Below are 25,366 nucleotides of genomic sequence, written 5' to 3'. Positions count from 1 at the left end.
AAATAAGACCACAAAGATTATTTAGATTATTTATTACTAACATAAATAAATAAATATGTTTAAAACACCCTTTCAGAATCTGAAAAATGTTAATTATTTTACCAAAATAATATATTTCATGAAAATTATAAGTTTAATTTATAAAAATGACGGCATTCAAAAGTTTACATCTCCTTTATTCTTAATACTGTGTTGTTACCTGAATGATCCACAGCTGTGTTTATTTTTGTTTAGTCATAGTTGTTCATGAGTCCCTTGTTTGTCTTGAACAGTTAAGCTGCCCGCTGTTCTTCAGAAAAATCCTTCACGCCCCACAAATTCTTTAGTTTTCCAGCATTTTTGTGTATTTGAACCCTTTCCAACAATGAATGGGGGGTGAAAACTTTTGAATAAAATGGAGATGCTTCTTATTTTGCCTATTTAATATTTTTTTTTTCATTTAGTACCGCCCTTCTGAGGTAGTTACATTTTTCCCAGAATACAAAATCCAGAATACAAAATAAGTTGAATTTACCCTGATCTTCAAACTCAAAAAGTTTTCACCCCTCTGCTCTTAATGCATCGTTTTTACTTTTGGAGAATCAGTGAGCGTTTGAATCTTCTGTAATAGTTGCATATGAGTTTCTCAGTTGTCCTCAGTGTAAAAAGATGAATCTCAAAATCATACAGTCATTGTTGGAAAGGGTTCAAATACTTTAATGAATGAATAAATACACACAAATGCTGGATAAGAAATGTTGTTTTTGAGAAACAGCATGCAGTTTACCACTTCAGGACAAACAAGGGACTCATTAACAATTATCACTAAACAAACAAACAAAAAAAAAAACAGCCGTGGATTATTCAGGTAAGAACAAAGTATTAGGAATCAAGGGGATGTAAACTTTTGAACGGGGTCATTTTTATAAATTCAACTATTATTTTCTTGTGGACTATATGTAACAACTTTTATGTGAAATATCTTATTCAGGTCTGTAATACATAAAAAATAACATGCATTTTGTATGATCCTTGGTCAAATAATTAACATTTTAAAGATTCTGAAAGGAGGATGTAAACTTTTGACCTTAACTGTATGAATTAATTTATTCATTCATTAAAGTGCTGAGACAGAAAATCTTCACATTTAAGAGCCTGAATTGCAATCAACATATTTAATGAGAATTGCAGGTGCATTATTATCTTTCTTTATGGATATAATCTGCAGTTCACCCAGGTCATGTCAAAGTTTGAAGCTGGGTGAGCAAACATTGTTCAAGGACAGAAGTCGACAATGAGCCTTTGGTTTAATATGCCAAATTTTTCAATCCAGTCAAGCCTCAAGGGGAGGCTTTGAAGTTTTGTTTGAGCTTAAAACACAAGACGGGCGCTCTTGTTCCTAACAGCTCTATCAAGGAGTCGAGGCCATTTTCAAAGGCACTTGTTCCCAGGAAGTGAACTTCTTCCAATAGGTACAAATGTACTTTCAAAACACAGCCCTTCTGAGCTGCCCTCCTCAAGCATGATTCATCAAAGTGCACCTTTATTACTTTGTGTTTGCAGTAATTCATACTGCAAGTTAGAGAACATCTGACCTTCCAATGAACTTCTTCTTTCCAAGAGATGGAAGCATTTACAACTAGGAGGTCCAAACAAATAAGCAGAAATAAAGACAGAAGAGACAAACAAATAAGAAGAAACAGAAAAGCCCAGTGGTGGAGAACCACAGGAAGAGAAAAGAGAAACGGACAGTCTCCAGGCAATGCCTTTGCTTCCGTTCTTACTCAGTTTGACAAGCAAACATTCACACAAAGCAGGTCTATCAGCTTCCTGTGAGAGAGACAACACTGAATGTAATACATGCTAGCACATATCTCTCTGACCTGATGTTCTACAAATAGCTCTTAACAGTTGCACTATAGCAGCGATTGTGCGCAAAGATAAAGATAAAACAGCCATGGACCAATTCAAGCAGAAGCAATTAACACAAATCAAGGACTATTTATAATGCTTCTGCAGCTGTTTTCATTCAAGTTTCTAAAAATCAAAAGGAAAACATGCCTCTAACTAAATTTTTGCAAAAGTTTTCACCCCCTACCTCTTAATGCATCTTGTTTCCTTCTGAAGCATCAATGAGCATTTGAATCTTCTGTAATAGTTGCATATGAATCCCTCAGTTGTCCTCAGTGTGAAAAGATGGATCTCAGAATCATACAGTCTTTGTTGGAAAGGGTTCAAATACACAAAAATGCTAAAAAAACAAAGAATCTGTTGGACCTGAAGGACTTTTTTGAAAAAAAAAAACTTTTTATGGAGAACAGCGAGCAGTTTAACTGTTCACGACAAACAAGGGACTTAAAGGATTAGTTCACTTTCATAACAACAATGTACAGATAATGTACTCACCCCCTTGTCATCCAAGATGTTCATGTCTTTCTTTCCTCAGTTGTAAAGAAATTATGTTTTTTTTTTGAGGAAAACATTTCAGGATTTCTCTCTTTATAATGGATATGGATGGTGCCCCTAAGTTTGAACTTCCGAAATGCAGTTTAAATGCACTTTAAATGCAGCTTCAAAAGGCTCTAAACGATCTCAGCTGAGGAGGAAGGGTCTTGATTGGTTATTTTTGAAACAAATTGACAATTTATATACTTTTTAACCTCAAATGCTCGTCGTGTCTCGTCTCTGCGCAGCACATGCGAAGTCTGTGTGATTCGGGTAAATACAGTTAGGGTACGCCCTGAAAAAAACATATCAGTCGACCCCTAGTAACAAACATTCCCAGATTTATGTTTATCTGTTTTCGATAAATTCCTTCAGCATTTTTAACACCACTCACTATATTTTTTCATTGAAAGTCTCATAATACAATTTTATGCAGAAACGCTGCCACAGGCAAGTTTTTAATAATGAGCTTAGGTTGTAAAAATATTAATAATAATCACTAAATCATAAAAAAAAAAAAAAATGCAAATAAAACAGCATTTCCGTCACCATTTCCAGAGGAACTGTCCCAAAACCGAATATGAGGTTTAACCACTGGGGAAGCTACTGAGTTTGTTTTAAAAAATCTACCCACCTCAAGCAAGCGGGCATGTTTTATGTGCATTTTAAAAAAAATTCATTCACATCTTTGTGTTCCCATCCAGAATATTACAATATTCCAAATTTGCATTAAAAAGGTTGATGGAAATCACAAATCTGTATCAACACTGGCAAGTTCCAAACTTTAAAGGTGCCCTGTTATGAGGTCATTTCAACTTGTTCTGTTGTTGTGCATTTCCACGGACACCTTATGACCTTTTTGCAGAGTTCAAGTGAAAAAAGAACAGAGGAAGGCAATGAAGTGTGGCGCCAAGTGTCAGCACTAGCACTGCTGCTACCTAGCATGTGTCGCACGTTGGGCAAGTCCCTGGACACACATAGCAGGATAAGTGGCTGCCCTCCAGAGAACTCCAGGCATCTTACCCAGCCCAGGCACACAAAAGAGCACAGCAATCCACTGGCAACACATCAAAGCACAGCACTGTAGTTCGGAAAAAAACCCTGCTAGTGTTTTTGTATACGATTTGGAGAGTTTCAGGACTGTGACCAAATACAGTGCACTATAACTGCATTCTCCTTAAGGAATGGAATGGGTCTGAAAAACTGAAACTTGTGCCCCCTCGGCCAAGTAGATTTTAAAAGCAACTTGGAAAAACTTCATATTTCCCCAAGGAACAAAAAGTCAAAACTGCTTTTTCATTGCAAGGAAAATGCATGCTGATCACTAGCAAGTAAATAAAAAAAAAAAAAGTTTTGAAAAAGTTTGATTTAACCTAAACAGTACTGTATATATTGTTTAGGTTAAATCAAATCTCAATCCAAGTCTGAATCTCACAAAGACAACCAGGAGTGTGATCAGATTCCCTTCAAAAATATATGTGACCCTGGACCACAAAACTAGTCGTAAGTAGCATGGGTATATTTTTAGCAATAGCCAACAATACATTGTATAGGTCAAAATGATTGATTTTTCTTTTACGTCAAAAATCATTAGGATATTAAGTAAAGATTATGTTCCATGAAGATATTTTTTACATTTTCTACCATAAATATATCAAAACTTTATTTTTGACTAGTAATATGCATTGCTATGAACTTTAAAGGTGATTTCCTCAATATTTAGATTTTTTTGCAACCTTAGATTCTAGACTCTCAAATAGTTGTATCTCAGCCAAATATTGTCCTATCATAACAAACATTGATGGAAGACATTGATGGAAAGTTTATTTATTCAGCAAAAAATTTACCCTTATGACTGGTTTTGTGCTCCAGGGTCACCACAAAACCAGTCATAAGGTTAAATTTTACAAAACTGAGATGTATACATCATATGAAAGCTCAATAAATAAGATTTCTATTGATATATGGTTTGTTAGGATAGGACAATATTTGGCCGATATACATCTATTTGAATATCTGAAATCTGAGGGTGCAAAAAATCCAAATACAGAGAAAATCACCTTTAAAGATGTTCAAATTAAGTTCTTAACAATGCATATTACTAATCAAAAATTACATTTTGATATATTTATAGTAGGAATTTTACAAAAAATCTTCATGGAACTGTTGGAACATGATCTTTACTTAATTTCCTAATGATTTTTGGCATAAAAGAAAAATCAATAATTTTGACCCATACCACATATTTTTGGCTATTGCTACAAATATACCCCAGCGACTTAAGACTGGTTTTGTGGTCCAGGGTCACATATGTGATTTAAAAAGTGCTCTACACTGTTGTTGTTAGACATACAATTTATACGGATATATGTATAAAACGTATAAAAGCCTGTGTCACATTGAGCAAACGAAATGTGTCTTTTGTGATAAATACAACAGGAAGAAAGGAGAACTAAAAACAAAGCTCTTGATTCTGAAAATCCATCTCCTTTATATGATACCAACAGTTTTTATATATATTGTTGTGAAGAATGAGCAAGAGCAGTAAGCGCAATTGCTAAAAATCAATCTTCATAGTAAGAAAAATTGCTTGACTATAGGACAAGCATCATGCAATTGAGTGAAATAGCGCTTGGAAACACTATTCATCAGGGAGCTATTCAGAGAAAGCATGGCGCCTTCTCAGTGCAACAAATGAAATCAAAGCCAAGTCAAAAATAGGGACAAAGTTGATGGTAAACCAAAACCTTTAAGTTTTTCCTCACAGTAGGTCCTGGAGATCTTGGGTTTTATGGACAGACTTTGAGGACGCAAGTAATGGGTCTCTGGCATACATGCCTGGCTAACAACTCTGAGAATGCCCTAACTCTTTGAACCTCGGTGAAAGGGAAGAAAGCACAAATACTTGGAAGACAAGCGAGGTGGATCGTGAGGATGGAGGCGCAGGTTTTGGAACAAGGTCAGTTCCTTTAGAACACAGGGAGGGCTTTCTAACAATGGACGTATTCACAGTGACCAGTCGACTCGCTGTAGCGGGATTTTGCTCATAACTCAGGCTTGCCATCTCTTTGTGGGGCCCATAGTGAGTTTACAGTGACAAAAGCTTTTCCCCCGTTCTGCCCCCTGGGACCCCACATCTTTGGCACCCACATCCCCATTTAAATAATCTGAATAGAGGCAACAAAAAGTGCCCTGGACCACCACATTTTGCTAATTTGGAGGATGCGCTCTTGTTGTCGAGGCTCTTTAAGAAGATAAGAACATGGCACTTGTAGCAATATTGGATATGCCATGACATCTCATAGACACTGCAGGGTCTGAATTAAAAAGGCAATGCAAATCACAGAGCTACAGTTTTGGCTGTTTAAAATGTTTCCCTAGCAGAAATAACATTTAACAGCTGTCTTTTTACAAACATATATTGTGATTCTAAAAGGTACAAATAATAACTTTACATAAATTTGAATGTTATTAGAAGATTCAAACGCTCACTGATGCTTCAGAAGGAAACACCAAGACATTAAGAAGGCTTCTGAAGAGCAGTACTAAATGAAAACAAATACGACATTTAGGCAAAATAAGAAAAATGTGCACATACTCATTCCGTTCAAAAGTTTACACCCCTGGCTCTTAATGCATAATTTTTTTCCTTCTGGAGCATCAGTGAGTTTTTGAACCTTCTGTAATAGTTGCATATGAGTCCCTCAGTTGTCCTCAGTCTGAAAAGATGGATCTCAAAATCATACAGTCATTGTTGGAAAGGGTTAAAATACACAAAAATGCTAAAAAAAAACGAAGAATCTGTTGGACCTGAAGAACTTTTCTGAAGAAGAGTGGGCAGTTTTACTGTTCAGGACAAACAAGGGACTCATAAACAACTATCACTAAACAATAAAAACTTGTATTGCACACATCTAAAGTGCCATCCCATGTTCATCACAAAACATCTCAAGAAAAAGAATGGACTGGTAAAGTAATGAAGTGATATTCTACACTTTACACTTTCTCCACTGGTGTTTTTCAGTGATCCTTGTACACAACCATCACACAGGCTCAAGTAGAGGGATGGTGGAAGTATTGATGCGTCTACCTTTCCCATTGTTCAGTTGAAAAACAACACTGATTACCAAGCATTAAGTCTTGTCAGGGGGTCATAAAGAGGAGGTTCTTGTATATAGCTTAGCTTGAATGCCTCTGGTGCTCATTAATATGGCTTTGTCATGGCATGACTCTAGGGCAGGGAGTGGAAAGTCTGTCTGCTTGTTAAACCATGACTAAGCTCTTGATTGACCATGACTCCCATCATGCCATGGTGGTATTTCTGATGTCAAATGGATATTCAAAACACATAAAAAAAAAGAGATACAATACACAATATCTCATGAAATGGCAATGTATTTAAATATTTCACCCAAAAGTAAAAATCACGCCATGACTTGCTTACCCTTAAGCCATCCTAGGTGTACATGACTTTCTTCTTTCAGACGAATACAGAGTTATATTAAAAATGTCCTGGCTCTTCCAAGCTTTATAATGTCAGTGAATGGCTTTTGAGATTCAATAGTCCAATAGAAGTTGAATAAAGTGCATCCATCCAGTTAGTGAAAGCTAGAGAAAAACACATCGATATGCTACAGGAGACCTTTATTAACCCCCCGGAGCCATGTGGAGCACCTTTTATGATGAATGGATGCATTTTATTGGACTATAGAATATCAACAGCCATTCGCTGCCTTTATAAAGCATAGAAGAGCCAAGACATTTTAATATAACTCTGATTGTATTCATCTGAAAGAAGAAAGTCATATACACCTAGGATGGTAACTTCATTTTTGGGTGAACTATCCCTCTAATGCACAAACTTTTTTAGTTGTCTTCGCAGCCTATAACTAGATCCTACGAAGAACAGAAAAACAAAACTCACTTTCAGTTTTTATAACTTTTAGTAATCCTATATTCACAAGTATCCCAATATGTACTGTGAATTTAGAACCACTTATTTGTCAAAATACGACCAAAGATTTGAAAAACCTCCAGTAATTTCTGCAATCTAAAGAAAATTAAAGTGAACTTTTTCCAGGGACAGTCCTTCTGGAACAACCTGAGGTTGCATTGTTCAAAGACACAACAGTGATTTTAAGAGATGATTCATAAGTCACCCCAGATCCTTAAACACTACTGTATCGACAGTTGACATCAAAAGTTTACATACATCTTGCAGAATCTGCAAAATGGTAATTATTTTACCAAAATAGAAGGAACCATACAAAATGCATTTTTTATTTACTACTGACCTGAGTAAGATATTTCACATACAAGATGTTTACATAGAGTCAACAAGATAAAACTTACACTTGATTTCTCAGGACTGTGTTGTTACCTGAATGATCCACAGCTGTGTTTTGTCCTCTGTGTGAAAAGATGCATCAAAATCATACAGTCATTGTTGGAAAGAGTTAAAATACACAACAATTGAAAAACCAAAGAATCTGTGGGACCTGAAGGACATTTCTGAAGAAAAGCGGGCAGTTTAACTGTTCAGGACAAACAAGGGACTCAAGAACAAATATCACTAAAAAACAGACAGCTGTGGTAACAACACATTATTAGGAATCAAGTGTATGTAAACTTCTGAACGGGGTCATATCTGATAGAATTTTGTCAAATTACATCAACTCACAAAGCAGTTGAATGCTTCATGATTCAGTATTAGTCAGTACTTACAATAAGTACTCATTCCTCTCAGTGGATTTAGGTTAAAGGGATGGTTCGGAGTAGAATTGACTTCATTGCTATGCACTCCGAAGCCCATGTAAATACCCCATCCGAAGTATTTTTTTACCTTAGTCAAACATTTATGGAGATATTAGAGTTTTTCGAATTGCTTGTTACAGGAGTGAATGGTACATGTGATGTATCTCGTAAATTGCACCACTAAACGTGCAAGTAATCTTACCAAACTTGTACAGTAGTGTAAATAGGTTATGTACTCACAAAACGCTGCATCGGAACATTTGTAAGTCCACCATGAGTGTTTTAAAAACACGTTTTAGCCAAGAACTACTAGTCTCAAAAACTACAAATGGCGACACGTCGACGTCACTTCCCTGGTTTGAAAAAAGCACGTAAAAGTCCTCCTACAAGTTGACATGCACACAGATGTAGTAGGAGGACTTTTACGTGCTTTTTTCAAACCAGGGAAGTGACGTCGACTTGTAGTTTCTGAGACTAGTAGTTCTCGGGTAAAACGTGTTTTTAAAACACTCACGGTGGACCTACAAATGTTCTGATGCAGCGTTTTGTGAGTACATAACCTATTTACACTACTGTACAAGTTTGGTAAGATTACTTGCACGTTTAGTGGTGCAATTTACGAGATACATCACATGTACCATTCACTCCTGTAACAAGCAATTCGAAAAACTCTAATATCTCCATAAATGTTTGACTAAGGTAAAAAAAACTTCGGATGGGGTATTTACATGGGCTTCGGAGTGCATAGCAATGAAGTCAATTCTACTCCGAACCATCCCTTTAAGTCTACATATTTAGCACTGCAGTGGACATCTTATCTGTCTATTACTCTCTCTCTAAACAAGTGTTAGTCAATGCAGTAAACCACTCCTGCTCAGTAAAACGTGCCCCTTGACAGCTTACACCTGTCCACCTCCTGACCCATTCCCGAATAAGTGGAAAAACAGCAACATGTCCCTCTCACAGGTCAATCTTCTATTCTCTGTATAATCCCTTAATGTAAAGCAGAGTTAAAACATTAAGAGGCAGTGTCTCTCTTCACACAGATCAACAAAAATGCATTTTAATACTAGGTGTATTAAAACAGTGCTTGTGTAATCCCAACACACAAATGAAGATGAAGTAGGGGGTGGATGAAAGCTTTGCTCGCTCATTATCACTCCCTTTCCATGGAACAGCAGTAAAGAAACATTGGGTACCAAAAGTTAAACCTTACCTCTAGGGGGACAAAAAGAGGAGGCTTTTGTGTATGGCTTATCTTGAGTGCCTCCCATGCTCATTAATTTGGCTTTGTTATGGTATGACTTGAAGGCAGGGAGTGGAACGTCTGTCAGGTTCCTAATCCCAATTTAGGTTCTGAACTACTGTACCGCTTGACCATAAAGGATAAGTATTTTTTATGTAGGCACCCAAAAAGGGACACTTTTGAGGTCAATATTAAGGGATAGTACACTCAAAAATGAAAATTTTGTCATTAATTACTCACCCTCATGTCGTTCCAAACCTGCAAGACCTTCATTCATCTTCGGAAGACAAATTACTGTAAGATATTTTTGATGAAATTCGAGAGCTTTCTGACACTCCATAGGCAGATATGTAACTGAAATGTACTGAAATGACTATTTTAACGATGTTTTACTACGTTTCTGGGTCTGGAAACATTTGAGTTACATTGCTATGTATGGAGAGTCAGAAAGCTCTCGGATTTCATCAAAAATGAAGATGAACGAAGGTGTTACGAGTTTGGAATTTAACAAATTTAAATGGAAATTAAAACATTTGGTGTTTCCTGCAAAACAGCAAAATAAAACTGATGAAATGTAAATGAACTGCATTAAAATGTTCACAAAAAGAAGCAAGTTTTGTATAGGTATACACTATCATTCAAAAAGTAAATGTTTTTGAAAGAAGTCTCATTTGTTCACCCTGCTTGTCACTGTTGATCAATTTAATGTGTCCATGCTAAATTAACAGTATTTATTTTCTTTTAAAGGGGTCATTGGATGCAAAACTCACTTTTACATGTTGTTTGAACATTAATGTGTGTTGGTAGTTTGTGTACACAACCACCCTACAATGATAAAAATCCAGACAGTGGTATTTTTTTAATCTTTATTTTTTTAATTTGATGGCACACCGTTTTTAATGCATCTTATATAAGGGTTTTTTATGCATATTTGCAAGTTTCGCCAGCTAAATGCAGCTAAAGTAAACATTACGGCTCATAATCCCACATCAGAGAGGGGCGGGACGAGCAGAGCTCATTTGCATTTAAATGGACCATGCAATAAAATAAGTAGATTTTTTGCAGAGCTGATTTTGACAAGGTAAAAGGGTGTTTTATTACCCTGGAAATCCAGAGGTCTCGCGAGAGCACAATTTGAATTGTCTCTGCAAGACACTCTGGCATCGAGCAATAATGCACGTTACTGCATTACGTAAGCAGTTCTGGGAACCAATCAAATCGGTGTATCTGATGTAGGCGGGCCAGAGGCAAGCTAAGCTGATGACGACAGCACTGCGACGTCCGGAATCATTTAGTAAACATTGAAAGATGGCTACAGATGAACACCGAGTTAGACTTGGCTTTTCATATAAAAGAGGAACAGAAAACTGCGCTCGAATCGTTCCTTTGCAAGAAGGACGTTTTTGCTGTTTTGCCGACTGGATACGGCAAGAGTTTAATCTATCAGTTAGCTCCGCTGGTAGCTAAGCGTATGGGGTGTATTGTTGTGATTGGTCGTGCCGTTTTCCAATTGCGTGCAGCGAGAGTTTCAAATGCAAGCTTGCTGCCGCCCCTCGAGTTAGGCCCTTTTCATTGCTCGATGCCAGACCCTTAATCTTAATAGATTAGGGTCTGGATTTTTTCCAGGCTAGTGTTTTATTACACTACTATTGAGATTTTTTAACCAAAGTATATTATAGACTTTTCATTAAGACCCTAAAGAATCATATGAACTTGTGGAAAATGGGCATCCGATGACCCCTTTAAAAAAAATCTTACCGAACCCATACTTACATATGCATGACATGAGCTGCTCAATGAAAGTATTTGAAAGGAATGACACACCTGGATCCAGTTTATCAAAGAAAATGTGTTGTCAAACACTTCCCCGTGAGAAAACAGCTCAGAGTATTTTTTCACGGCTCTGTCAGAGGCCCCTCACGCTGAAAGCCTTGTTCTTCAGCACTCATTGCAGAGAGAGAAAACTTGAATGCTTTCACTGCATTGATCATTTCAGCAACATTTTACTTCAAACACCTCTTCAGCACAGAGAAACCAGTTAGAGCAAAGTGAAAATCTGAGTCTAGCAAGCTTGTGATATTTGGTCTCCATGCATAACCCTTAAAATACGATTTGAACTACTCTACGAAGCCCTAAAGCAAGTGAAGGAACTGAAAAGCAAATCTTCAACAGATAAATTACATTTCCCATAAACATTCTCAGATCTCTTTACCGCGTCGATCACGCAAATGATAATTTTCACCCATACGCCTGTGAAATGTCAAAACAGTCAAAGCTAATGACAGATCAGCACTTGCCTCTTAAAATACCTTGAAGGATTTCCCTCCCCTTCCGTAGCTCTCTTTTTTTCATAATCTTTCCGCTGCAAATTACAGTTTTCCCCATTAAGAGGCAAGGCAGACTCTATCCAGGTGTTTTGCACTGCTAACAATAACTGTCATGACACCTGAACAGAAAGGGGCTAAGTGTAGCGTTCGTTTGATGTTAAAGCGGATGACAGGAGAGGGGAAGAGGAAAAGACAGGTGGTGAGACAAAGACAGTCGTGGGATAACCACAGGGAACGTGAAGAAAATGAGCACTAGCAGTCTCACAGCGCTGTCTACCTGCAAATCATCCCGAGCACAGAGACTGGCCATTAGCCAACCCTGACCGAAGAGTAAAGACAGGCGACACTAAGAACAAGAGCATTCCTTTCAACACAGAGATATCAGGAAAGCACTACGCCAAAAGAAAGAGAATATCAAAGGATAGAGGATGATTCTTGTATGACTACTGAAACTCACCAGCCTCAACAATGATTACATTAGAAACCTTGTCTAAAAAGTCACAATTTTTCAAAGGAGACATGCTTGAGACACATGAAAATGCTACATTGTAGAAAACACTGAGGCGATCAGCTTGAGGGCTGTTTTGAGTACACAACTTTTGGAAGAAAAACCTGCTGTATCAACTTAAAGTTGGTCTGTGCCTTTATAAAACATAGAGATAAACTCTATTAAAAATAATGTTTTTATTTATGGATCCAAGTTCAATAAGCGTGCATTTTTAAAGGGTTAGCTCACCCAAGAAAATGAAAATTGTGTCATTAATTACTCACCCTCATGTCCTTCCAAACCCATAGGACTTTTGTTCATTTTGGGAACACAAATTAAGATATTTTTGATGAAATCCGAAAGCTTTCTGACCCTGCATAGACAGCAACGCAACTGACATGTTCAAGGCCTAGAAAGGTAGTAAGGACATTGTTAAAATAGTCCATGTGACATCAGTGGTTTAACCATCATTTCCTAATAGTTTAAAAAGCTACTTTTTGTGAGCAAAGAAAACAAAAATAATTTCGTTCAACAAATCTTCTCTTGCCTGTCACTGTCCGATGCCGAGTACCACAAAACACAAAAAGCATTCTCGAAGCGTTATAATATTATGGTTAAACTACTGATGTCACATGCACTATTTTAACAAAGTCCTTACTACCTTTCTAGGCCTTGAACATGTCAGTTGCGTTGCTGTCTCTGCAAGGTCAGAAAGATTTCGGATTTCATCAAAAATATCAGATTTTTGTTCCAAGGATTTGTTCCGGGTTAGACATTAGGGTTAGTAATTAATGACAGAATTTGCATTTTTGCAAATCTTTTTTTTTTCCTAATCTTGGTACATTCAAAAACAGCCTTTTCATTTCAAAAAGCTCTCTGTACACACTAGCGATTTTAAGCATTTTTTTAACTTTGCAAACTTTTTTTTGAAAAATTGCTAAATTCACCTTACTGCAAAACTCATTTGTAAAATTCCATAAAAACTGGTGGTGCAAACATAATAAAGTTCTCAAGCTATTCTTCTGCCAGCATCATTTTATTTACCAAAATATCTGACTATTCACTGATGCGTCCTGGTCGCACTCAATCACCATTTTATGTTTGCTCTAAAACGCAAATGCCCTCATGTTTTGCTGCAGGACAGCAATTGCAAGCAATTTTCTGTCATCTTTGCAGGACTATGTTAGGAAGTGTACAAAGAAACATTTCTTAAGCAACAGTGTGAAAGGGAATAGCACACACTGTAACAGGCATAATACTGGCATAAACAGGTATTTATAGGTATACAATATGCGTGACATGACTAAAGACGTGTCATCATTTTTGAATGCCTCAGTTTTCACAGTCAACATTACAATGCAAAAACAGTGTTTTCAAATGTATCTACTTCACTTCTTCAAAAACCCACATTTTTGCAAAACAGAAATGCTGTCTCGTGTGGACAGAAAGCCAAAACAGAAAAAAAAGCATTTTACAAATGTATTTGATTAGTGTAGACAATGCCTTAGTTTTGTTTAAACTGTGTATTGCTTTCTTAAGCAAAGTGAAAAGGTTATATCCACATTATTTCTCCAATAAGAGTAGGTGCGAGCATTTGTGAATTTATTGGGTCTGGCTTCCAGCTATATTTAGCTGTACAAAAATCTAGTTTTGCTGCGTGATATTGCAAACTGGTGTTTTACGATATTATTTTAATGTATTATCTTAATTATGAACACGCTGGTTTGCAGCGCCAGTGTAACAGTTTTACAGTTTACTGCACTTTGTTATTCTTCTTGTTATTTCCCTACAGCTGCTAATGAACCATAAGTCTTGTATATTCACAAAAGACAGCTTACTTACACACTGAAAAATAAGGTGGACAGAGTTACTTCTCTACACCAAAGCTAATTGCATATACTCTGTAAAATGTATGAAAACAGAAAAGGCTAATCACTCTAACACTGACTTCAAATATAACATCAACTTTACAACAAAATCTAATCAAAAACACTAAATAGAACTAAAACATCTATTAATTCTAAATAAATATCTAGATCTATATTATTATGTCTTCATATATCCACATGATTTGTCCAAAAATACACATTTTTGCTGTGCATCAACAGTGACTTTATGTTGTTTAATATTTTAATATTAATTATTATTAATATTTTGCTCATACTAAATGGTCTAAAATGTACCCTTTTAAATGTAATGTTAACATTTTCCACACAATCCAGTCAACTTTTAAAATAAGACTCTGACAAAACTGCCTTTTCTTTACTATCCCAGTCATTTTTGAAATAAAGTAATAGCACACCCCTTTGGCCAAGTTAAAAAAGATGAATGGAATATCCACCTTTTTCTTCAACATGAAAGTAAGCCTATAAATGAGACCTCCGGTTCATTAGCCGCTTAGAATAACAAACATGCAGTAAACAGTAAAACATTTGCACTACAAACCAGTGTGTTCATAATTAAGATAATACATTAAAATAATGTGGAAAGACACACAAATGTGCAATATCAAGCAGCAAAACAAACTGTTTTGTACAGCTAAAAATAGCTGGACAGGGATGAAACCAAAAGCCAGAACCATAAAATGTACAAATGCCTGCGCACACTCTTATGGGAAGAAAAAGGTGGATATAACACACAAATATGACGGGCTGCACGATTATGGCAAAAATCATAATCATGATTATTTTGGTCAATATTGTAATCACGGTTTCATATTGTAATCACTTTACATTAGTGATTAATTTAAAGATAGCAATACAGCAGAAAAAAGATACACAAAAAAACTGTGCTTTTAAAATAAAAAATACAAAATATTTTTTTTATTTTTTTTAAGTCTAAAGTAGTCTAACATTACTACAGAAATTAAATGTAATCATTTGAATGTAAAATAAAACAGTGTCTTCACTGTAATAGTTAAACATGCTTTGTTTCTTATTAAAACTACTAAAGTCCTTCATTCAAGAGCAGTAAATGATTTTTCTCTTTGTATTTTTACGTTTTATTAATATTAAGCACAGAGACAGCAGAAGGAACATTTGTTGCCGCTTTAAGTACAACACGGATCCGATTTACTGTTAGACATGTATTTTCATTCGCAACTGTTTATTATAATTTAAGCCATAACTGACAAGGATTTGCATGAATAATCACCAAGCGCCTTATTTTGAAACCGTTCAGGCGGCACCTTGAGCTAAAAGATATCTTTACTTGTCCGTGTTCTGCTCCGTCTCTGAGCGTATACACAGAACAGCGCAAGTTCTTACACGCTATTAAAACACAACATCAAAAAAAAAAACATTATTAAATCAAGCAGGTCCCATTTTATGAAAGTCACATTACATGATTTTGCTGATTTGCATGTGAAATTAGACTTTTATGGAGGAGCGAAATCGCACCACTGGTAAGGGGCGGAATGGGGCGCAATAATCGTTTCATCTCGATTGCTGCATTTTCATGATCGTTTAAAGCAGAAATCGAAACCGGATTTCGATTAATTGCACAGCCCTAAATATGAGAATACAAAAACAAAATACCTGTGTGCCAAAGATGTGTTTGACAATAATTTGGCCAACTAGAAATAATGTCACATTTAACAGACAAAGAAAAAGCCACATTTAACAACCAATAAGCACTGCAGTTTATGCCTGGCATTAGCACAATCTGTCTTAGCTGGCCACCTGTGATCAGATCACATGAGACATTAATACCAGGTGTTAACAATTCCAACCTGTCTAACTTCATCTATCCTCCTGGAAGTGTTAAACTGAGGGGGAAAATGAGAGGGAAACTCTGCTCCAGTGGGTTTGGCTGTTGAACTGAGCTTGCAGGTGATGGCAGCTTTGAACTGATGAGATTAATGACGTCTCTGGATCTGTGTGTGTGGAGGGTGGTGGACAATCGGAGGGGTTTGTTTACCTTGCCTCCCTGCCACAAATGTAAGCACACTGCTGACTCGGTCCCGCATAAGAAAGAAGGTGGAGGCCGTCTGCTATTTTCAGCAGACAAGATAAAGAATGCCTGTGTCCAAAAGGGAAGGCATGGGCAGCACGACCCCAAGCAGATGTAATTGCTTTCTATTAATACACCCACCATAGGTTGTTTGTAGTATGTAGACACCACTGTGAAGCAGGGGCCACTGTGAAGGATATTGCAGACCCTCTAATTTCAGTCCAAGCTAGGCACAACCAGTTCAGCTGAGGACAAGCTTTGATCTCCTTTCATTTTTTTAAAGACAGCCTGTGTAGCTGAGCATATAATTTTCTAATCTTTGAAAAGTTTAATGACAAAAGAAAACCGGAGGAATCTTAAACCATATACAAAGATGGTTATTAAATACTTCCATTCAATTAACTGGTGAGTGAGCCAAAGGCAGTTTACAAAACCACAACAAAGAGAATGAGACTGATTACTTCGCTAATGAGTTCAAACTCGTTCTTCCGCTACAGTACATAGACAGTCACCCTTTACACACTTCCTTTCAAAGTTTGACCCCCACACTAGAGTTGCTTACGAGAAGATCCATGGTGTAAAGGTCACTAACCTTTAGAGCCCTCACTTAACCCGCCTACTCCATTGTGTTGATCTGAACCCCCCACGTCTCTTTAATTCTCATCCAACTCTTAAAACACCCTGGGGGTTTTGTTTGGGGGAGGTGGGAACTTTAAATGTAAAATAATAATCTGTGATATGCACTTGTGCTGTAGACTAGTGTTTAAAAGTTAGTTTATCCCTTTAATTCAGAAAGATGTATTAAATTAATGAACTTAACTTTAAACAAAATATTTCTATTTTTAAATAAATGCTGTTCTTTTTAACATTCTTAAATTGTAATATTTTACAATACCTCTGATTTACTATATTGTGACCCTGGACCACAAAACCAGTCATAAGTCGCTGGGGTATATTTGTAGCAATAGCCAAAAATACATTGCATGGGTCAAAATTTTTGATTTTTCTTTTATGCCAAAAATCATTAAGAAATTAAGTAAAGTTCATGTTCCATGAAGATTTTTTGTAAAATTCCTACTGTAAACATATAAAAATTAAATTTTTGATTTGTAATATGCATTGTTAAGAACCTAATTTGGACAACTTTAAAGGTGATTTTCTCAGTCTTTTTGATTTTTTTGCATCCTCAGATTTCTGATTTCAAATAGCTGTATCTCGGCCAAATATTGTCCTATCCTAACAAACCATACATCAATGGAAAGCTTATTTATTGAGCTTTCATATGATGTATAAGTCTCAGTTTTGTCAAATTTAACCTTATGACTGGTTTTGTGGTCCAGGGTCACATATTGTGTGCATAAGAGAACTTTCCAAAGACAAACTCTATTTTTTGCATAGCTTCTTACAACAACAACAACAACAAAAAAGACAATAAAAAATAGAACCCACTTAAACTGTTTCAGAAGCTCAAGACAATGTCACAGGTTGGTGCAAACAATCTAAAAGCTCTGATTTTAACATGATTCTCACTTTCAAGTATCAGCTGTGCTTCTTAAATTCTACTAAACCACTTTATTATGCTGGCAAAGAAATACATTATTACACAGTATTTACACAATACAACACATAATACATATACACAATCATGCATCCGCTCAATGTTTTTACCACAACATGCGAAAAAGTCCATTTGAAAGACACTTAAAGGATTAGCTCACTTCCAGAATACAATTTCCTGATAATTTACTCGCCTCTGTGTCATCCTAGATGTTCATGTCTTTCTCTTTTCAGTTGAAAAGAAATGAAGGCTTTTGAGGAAAACATTCCAGGATTTTTATCCATATAGTGGACTTCATTGGGTTTGAATTGCAGTTTCAATGCAGCTTCAAAAGGCTCTACATGATCCCAGGAATAAGAAATAAGGGTCTTATCTAGCGTAACGATCAGTCATTTTCAAAAAAAAAAAAAAAAAATTTCAAATAAATAATATACTTTTTAACCACAAATGCTCATCTTGCATTTGCTTGACTTGACGCTTTACATAATCACATTGGAAAGGTCACACATGGTTATTTCTTTGTGTTTCTTTTTTGTAAAGGGCGTATGACTTTCTTTGCATGTTTGCTTTGTAAACACTCAGTCGTTACTTCCGCCTAGCATTAGCGTTTGTGGTTAAAAAGCTAGATAAGATCCTTATTCCTCAGCTACGATTGTGTAGAGCTCTTTAAAGGTCCCATATCGTACACATTTCTGGAGGTTTATTTTATTTGTTGATGTCCTTAAGAATATATATTTGCGGTATAAGTGCCAAAATCCATCTCAATATATTTTTACAGCTCCTTTTTTAGGAGCTCTGTCAAAAACAGATCGATTTTGGCCCATCTAATTAATATTCATGAGCCTCTCTTCTGATTGGCCTGTTGTTTTCTGAGTGACGCACAACCAGGCCAATCACAGGTAACTACGGTCATGTATGCTGTAAGCGTAAGCGAGCTCAGAGCAATAGAGAGAGCTGATACTCAACAGGATATTTTAGAATGATCATTAATGTTTTTTCTTTTACAAACACCGAATGCAGTAGGCTACATAACTGTTGCTTTAGTAAAGCCCCTTTCACAATGCGCGCTGATTCTGGAAAATTACGGGAACTGTGTGAACCAAAGCCAGAACCTAAAGGCAGTGTTGTAGTAATGATGCACGTTATCAAGCGACTCTTCACAACGAAAAATAACGTTACGTGCAAAGTGGAATGAAGCAGCGATCATCAGGCAGAGCCAGCTCCTCACTATCAGCGCTGAAGCACAGTTTGTTCAGGTTAGTTTCAGTTTAGTGAAACGTACGCGTCGCATTACATCTCACATCCAAACATCACGTGTCTTTATGGTTTGTGTGTAAAGCACGCACAGATTCCGGAAAACAACTGTGAATGAACCAAATTAAACAATTCCGGAACAAATCGTGGGACACATTATCCGTGTATTTACCGGAATCGCTGTGTGAAAGAGGCTGAAGTTGACGTGCAGCTGGTCTCTTATATTAACGTTATTCTGAAGCCTGTGTAATGATCGTAGCTTGACATCTATCGACTGAACAGGGTTTTCTCCACTTGTTTTCCTGTTGTTGTTGCTCAATGGAATGGATGCGTTGTTGTCTGGGGGTTTGACAAAAGGAGGGTGGGACTGGGACGTTGGTTTGTGACTGAAGGCGGTGACTTGAGTCGATCGGACGTCACATCGTTACGGAAGTCACAGCTGCTCGTGAAAATGAACAGCTACTTTAAGCAGGCTGTGTGCAGTTTACTGTGGATTGACTGTTTTGAAACTCATATGGTAGTTAGATAGCCCCTAGACCTTAGTTATCATGAAAAAAGCCAGGAAATTTTGATTTTGACGATATGGGACCTTTAAAGCTGCATTGTGGACCTTGAACCCATTGGCTTTCATTGCTGAAGTTTACCATATGGAGAAAAATCCTGGAATGTTTTCCTCAAAAAACTTAATTTCTTCTCGAAGAAAGCAAGACATGAACATCTTGGATGACAAGTGTAAATTATGAGGAATTGTTTTTCTGGAAGTGATCTAATCCTTTAACTGTGTAAATGATAGTCTCTGAGATGTTTTATCTTTTGATTGCATGGCATATGTCAGCAATGATTTGAGTTGCCTTTAATTTAGAGAACAGTCCTGCTATTAAGAGTGCTCAAGTTTGACTATTGAGCATTGTAGAAATCCATGTGTTTGCTTTCTAATTCCCCACCATTTAAAACCGCACCGGTGATAAGGGGCCATTCATGAGGTGGATTATTATTTCCACAACAGACTCCGGCGTTCCCTTTTTAAACCGGCAAAACATCTCAGGAGTTTCCATTCAACCCTCTGAAAAGGAGCTTTGTAATAAAATTCCAAGACACAATCAAGATAAAGATCACGTACCTTCATTTTATCACAAATCACACCTAAATTACTCTCATAAATGCCAGCCTGGATTGAATTGATGCTGATTATAAACGCTATTCATTTTGCTGCATGAACCTGCCAGGGGCCTGCCTCTAGTTAAGTTCATTATCAAACGCCGCTGAAGAACGTGGAATTGGAAGAAAGTTTACTTGGCTGAGGCTTGATGTTAGATCCCTTGTTATCAGTTGGGACTTTCGCCAAGACCTGTAGATTTGATGTGTGAAGATCTCTTTTTACCACCAAAACAAGTGCAAACTCAGTCCCGACGTCTTGTGCGGCAGGCCACACCGTCAAGCTTTTGTTTTGCCACTGAACAGGAGAACATGAGCAAGAACCAAAATTAGGCACTTGAGGGGGGGAGAAGGCTGGAGCCAGAGACAGGCCCCGTCTGGATGTCTTTCCTCAGGCTACCATCTTTCCACACCTCTGTTGCATCACCTCCGCTTGTCTCCATGGAATTCACAGAGGGAGCCATGTTCAAAACACAACGGAAACAATAGCAGGGGCGAAGTCACAGATGTGCAGATAACCACAAGGAGATGCTGAATCTCTGACATCAGCACACCAAAAAAATGGTTCTTCAGTGGTTCTTCACCTCCTGTTAAAGGAGTAGTTCACTTTTAGAACAAAACTTTACAGATAATGTACTTACCCTCTTGTCATCCAAGATGTTTATAACTTTCTTTCTTCAGTCATAAGGAAATTATGTTTTTTAAGGAAAACATTTCAGGATTTCTCTCCATTTAATGGACTTCTATGGTGCCCCCGAGTTTGAACTTCCAAAATGCAGCTTCAAATGGCTCTAAACGATCACAGCCGAGGAAAAAAGGCTGTTATCTAGCAAAAAGATCGGTTATTTTCTGAAAAAAAAAAAAAAAAATTACAATTTATATACTTTTTAACCTCAAATGCTCGTCTTGTGTACTCTGTGTAGAGATTAAAAAGTATATAAATTGTAAATGTTTTAAGAAAATAACCGATTGTTTTTCTAGAAAAGACCCTTCTTCCTCAGCTGGGATCATTTAGAGCCCTTTGAAGCTACATTTAAGCTGCATTTTGGAAGTTCAAACTCGGGGGCACCATAGAAGTCCATTATATGGAGAGAAATCCTGAAATGTTTTCCTCTAAAAACATTATTTCTTTACGACTGAAGAAAGAAAGACATGAACATCTTGGATGACAAGGGAGTGAGTATATTATCTGTAAATTTTTGTTCTGAAAGTGAACCACTCCTTTAAGCCCAGTATGGTTCTTTAGCGGTTCTTCAGTGGTTCTTTGGGGTGCTTATGGTGCTTTATAAAATGGTTAGTTCCATTCCTCAATTCTGATTGGTCAGGAGCTGTGTCGTATTCATGATACAGCACTGCTATGACCGCTTCACTCAACGGCTTTGTGTATCATTGAACACCCTTAGCAACCACCCTTAGCAACGTAAACACAGCTGCAGCAGCTAGGGACTACTTTTTACAGCGGAAGGCAGTTAATGATTTTACTTTATGAAAACATACAACTTAATATATATAAATTAATATATATTTTTGATTTTAATATTTTTATTGTGTGGTAACCGTTTTATAAAAGCAATAAGGTACTTGAGGGCGTGCTGTATCGTGAATAAATCACGGCTGAAGGGGTTGCAGGCAACAACCCCTAACAACGCCCTTCAGCCGTGATTTATTCACGATACAGCACGGCCTCTCGTACCTTATTGCTTAAATATAGCACCACTGCCATACAAAGAACCTGTTAAGTCCCTATATAGTTCTTAACTCTATTATAATTTAGTTGGAGAAAGGATTAAAAAATGACATTAAAGCACAGTGTATTTCATGAAGATAATGTGGTTCTCAAACGTTTGGTCCCCAAGGCCCCTCATAAGAAAATACTCCAAGACTTTTTGACCTCAGAAAAGTGATTCAAAATAGCTTTTGCCATTGTATTAAATTGTAATAATTCATAGCAAACATATAAGAGTGGAGTAACATATCTAAAATCTCTGAAGGAGAATGGGATTCCTGGTTCTACATAGCACCGTTTGGCAAACATGCTTTTAGCGCTATTTAGTGCTATTTGGCACCATTTTTTTTTAGAATGTAGTCATCCATTCCCAGAAGCCTTAGCTTTTGGTGATTCAGCAGGGGATGAAATTGTAGTGCAAGAAGTGTTGAATCCTAAATGTCAGAATCAATCGTGTCTGAACATGAATTATTCTGACTGCCAGTGATTTGACTTCTGCCAGCAGCTCTACTTAAGGCAGAGTGACAGGTAGCCAAATTCAGGTGCTATCTTCTGGAGTTCATTTCTCACAAGATCTCATAACGCTGAACCTCCAGCTAGAGAAAAATTTGAACCTCAGGAAAACCAAACGTTAAATCAAATGGAAGCCTCATAAACATTTGCTTATGTGACCCAGCAAAACATATAGGCCTATTCGTCCATTCATACATCATCACCCAAAGTTTTTAAACGTTTTTTTTTCTCAAAACTTTCAGTCAAGCCTCTGTCAAGCCTGTCAAGGCTGTTTTAACAAACTGCTTTTTTACATAAATATTAGTTATGTTAATTTCTTTAAAAGTCAGTTCACTTTAATTCTTCCTCCTCCTTACATTGCAAAATGAACTGTAATTCTGTATCCCTACCTCAATTGAAATTCAATTCAATTTTATTCAAGAAAATGCATTCTCGGTTCAATTCTAAATGGCACTCAGCCTTCAGACTTTCTTTAATTATTTACTCAACCTTATGTCGTTCCACACCTGTATGACTTAATTTCGTCTGTGGAACTTAAAAAGTATTTTGAAGAATGTCTCAGTGTTTTGTTTATACAATGGAAGTCAACAGGCACCAAAACTGCTTGGTTCACCTTTTATATCACCTTTTACATTCAGCTTTGTAACAGCATGAGGGTGAGTAAATAATGCCAGAATTTTGAATTTTGGAAAAAATATCTATTTAACTCATCTGTTTAACAGTCACTGCCATAAATGTGACCCTGGATCACAAAACCAGTCATCAGGGTCAATTTTTGGAAATGGAGATTTATACTGAATAAATAAGCTTTCCTTTGATGTACAAAAGGAAGGGTTAGGATAGGACAATATTTGGCCGAGACACAACTATTTGAGAAAAAAAAAGAAAAATTAAGTTTCAATATATATATGGTAGGAAATTTACAAAATATCTTCATGGAACATGATCTTTACTTAATATCCTAATGATTTTTGGCATAAAAGTAAAATCGATCATTTTGACTCATACAATGTATTTTTGGCTATTGCTACAAATATACCTGTGCTACTTACGACTAATTTTGTGGTCCAGGGTCACCTCTTTTTTAACTATTTACCAAGCAGAGAAAGAGTAAAGTTGGTTGGAGAAACAGTTCATCGCCACGTTAACAACATAAACATTAGACAAAAGTTAGCTGTTCCTGTGAGGCCCTGTTTAAGAATGCATACCATTTAAAACTACCAATCTGTCCACAGCGTTAGACAAGATGCAAACACGCTTCAACTTAGAGCTGTAAGACAATCACTTGGAATGAACTGAGTAACAAAAGGCGATGACCTCCAGACAAACAACTCAGAAATGGCACCATCAAGCCAGAACTAGCTGTTTGAGGAGGTTTTAGACAGTTCAGCCTGTTTGGAGTGTTTGTCTATTAGTCTAGCAGGGTGTTTGCTTTTAAGCAAGTATCTATGTGCACTTTTAAAGAACGACTCAAAATCTGTGCTCTGTTTGAGCATCCAGGAAAGACTGCTAAGCCACTTTCAAACATCCCTGCATGCTCTTTACCCAACTGGTTTGTTATATTGCTGTTTAGCTCAATCAGTAGGGCTAAATCGTATGTGTTCAGTGGGCCAGAAAGGTCAAACCCAGTTTGGTACCTAAAGGACTGAAGGATTACCCATTAAAGCCATGTGAAGTAATCCACACCAGGAAAGCGTATGGAATACCTTCATTAATGGAGCATGAATAAACAGGCTCTGCTCACCACAAATTATAACTGTAGGAATAAAATCCAACAGTAAATAAAAAGGTTTGTGATTACTAGAAACAGAGCATATCAGTTCTATGAAGTGTTTTCATGAACGTTTCCATGTAAAAGTTTGCAGGATTAAGGTTCAACTGCAGATTCAGGTATTAAATGACCAGTCGTAAAAGTAAAGATGATCTGTGAAAATTGTGCCTTGAGGTCATGTAGCCCTGGGCTTTATCCTCTGAAGATCATGGCTATCATCCTGAAAGGTATGAAAGCTCCAGAATGAACATCAGTTACTGGCGATGCTCACCCTACTAAATAATACATCTTAATTGGAGTAACAGTGCATTTTTGTGTATTTGAACCATTTCCAACAATGACTGTATGATTTTGAGATCTCTTTATACACTGAGGACAACTGAGGGACTCATTTGCAACTATCACAGAAGGTTCAAATGCTCACTGATGCTCCAGAAGGAAACACAATGCATTAAGATCCAGGGGTGAAAACTTTTGAACAGAATGCAGATGTGTACTAAATATCTTTTTTTTTTTTTTTTAGTACTGCCCTTCAGACGTTACAGAAGATACTGGAGCTAAGTTACCAGAGGACCTTACAAAAATAGACTGATAAACTGTATAGCTACATTCAATTTAGCTAAATATTTTCTTTTACATCCAATCAAACAAGCGAAATCTGCATCACTTCTCTTTTAAGTCTGTCTATTCTTGAGTTGCCCTACATTTCGATTGCTTAGAGGCGGACTACTTGCGATGCAAGGAATTTGTGCCCCAGGGCATGAGTGATATGTTTAGATGTGGTGTTGTACCTTATTTCAGAGTGTGCTGCTGAATGGAAAGGGTGAGCGCTATTGCACTGGCTCTCATTAATCTTTATACTGTATTCATTGCAAGGACTCTTCACAGCAGAAACTCACAAAACTGCTTTTTTTTTTCTGCCAGCGCCAGCTACGACAAAATGAACACTCCTGAGAAGTCCCTCCATCTGTCATGTCATCTACAGTTTTAGTTCAGTTGTATTTAACACTCTCTGTTTTCAAAACGCTGAAGGCTGAAGTAGCAGAGTCATAAATAATTGACAGAAAAAACTTTAAATAACTCTCAACAGGCTCTTCAAATTTCATTTACATGTCACACAACAATAATTACATACACGTTCAAGTTCATGTCACTGTTACACACAACAAAAAATGGTTAGAATCTGCCACCATAAAAAAA

The 25,366-nt window shown here is 36.9% G+C and overlaps 1 protein-coding gene across 1 annotated transcript in view; it reads right to left on the bottom strand.

Annotated features, from left to right (window-relative positions):
- fras1 (Fraser extracellular matrix complex subunit 1) overlaps positions 1 to 20,620 on the bottom strand; it is a 133,561-nt gene extending 112,941 nt beyond the window's left edge. Inside the window, exons 1-2 of the mRNA XM_073839522.1 lie at positions 20,570 to 20,620; positions 20,295 to 20,454 (exon numbers count right to left, since the gene is read on the bottom strand). Coding sequence (XP_073695623.1) covers positions 20,295 to 20,454; positions 20,570 to 20,620 — 211 coding nt within the window. The remainder of the gene's footprint in view (positions 1 to 20,294; positions 20,455 to 20,569) is intronic.
- Between the last annotated feature and the right edge of the window lie 4,746 nt (positions 20,621 to 25,366).

This window comes from Garra rufa, chromosome 5 (assembly GCF_049309525.1).
Source record: "Garra rufa chromosome 5, GarRuf1.0, whole genome shotgun sequence".
NCBI lineage: Eukaryota > Metazoa > Chordata > Actinopteri > Cypriniformes > Cyprinidae > Garra > Garra rufa.
This window is presented reverse-complemented; position numbering and strand designations above follow the sequence as displayed.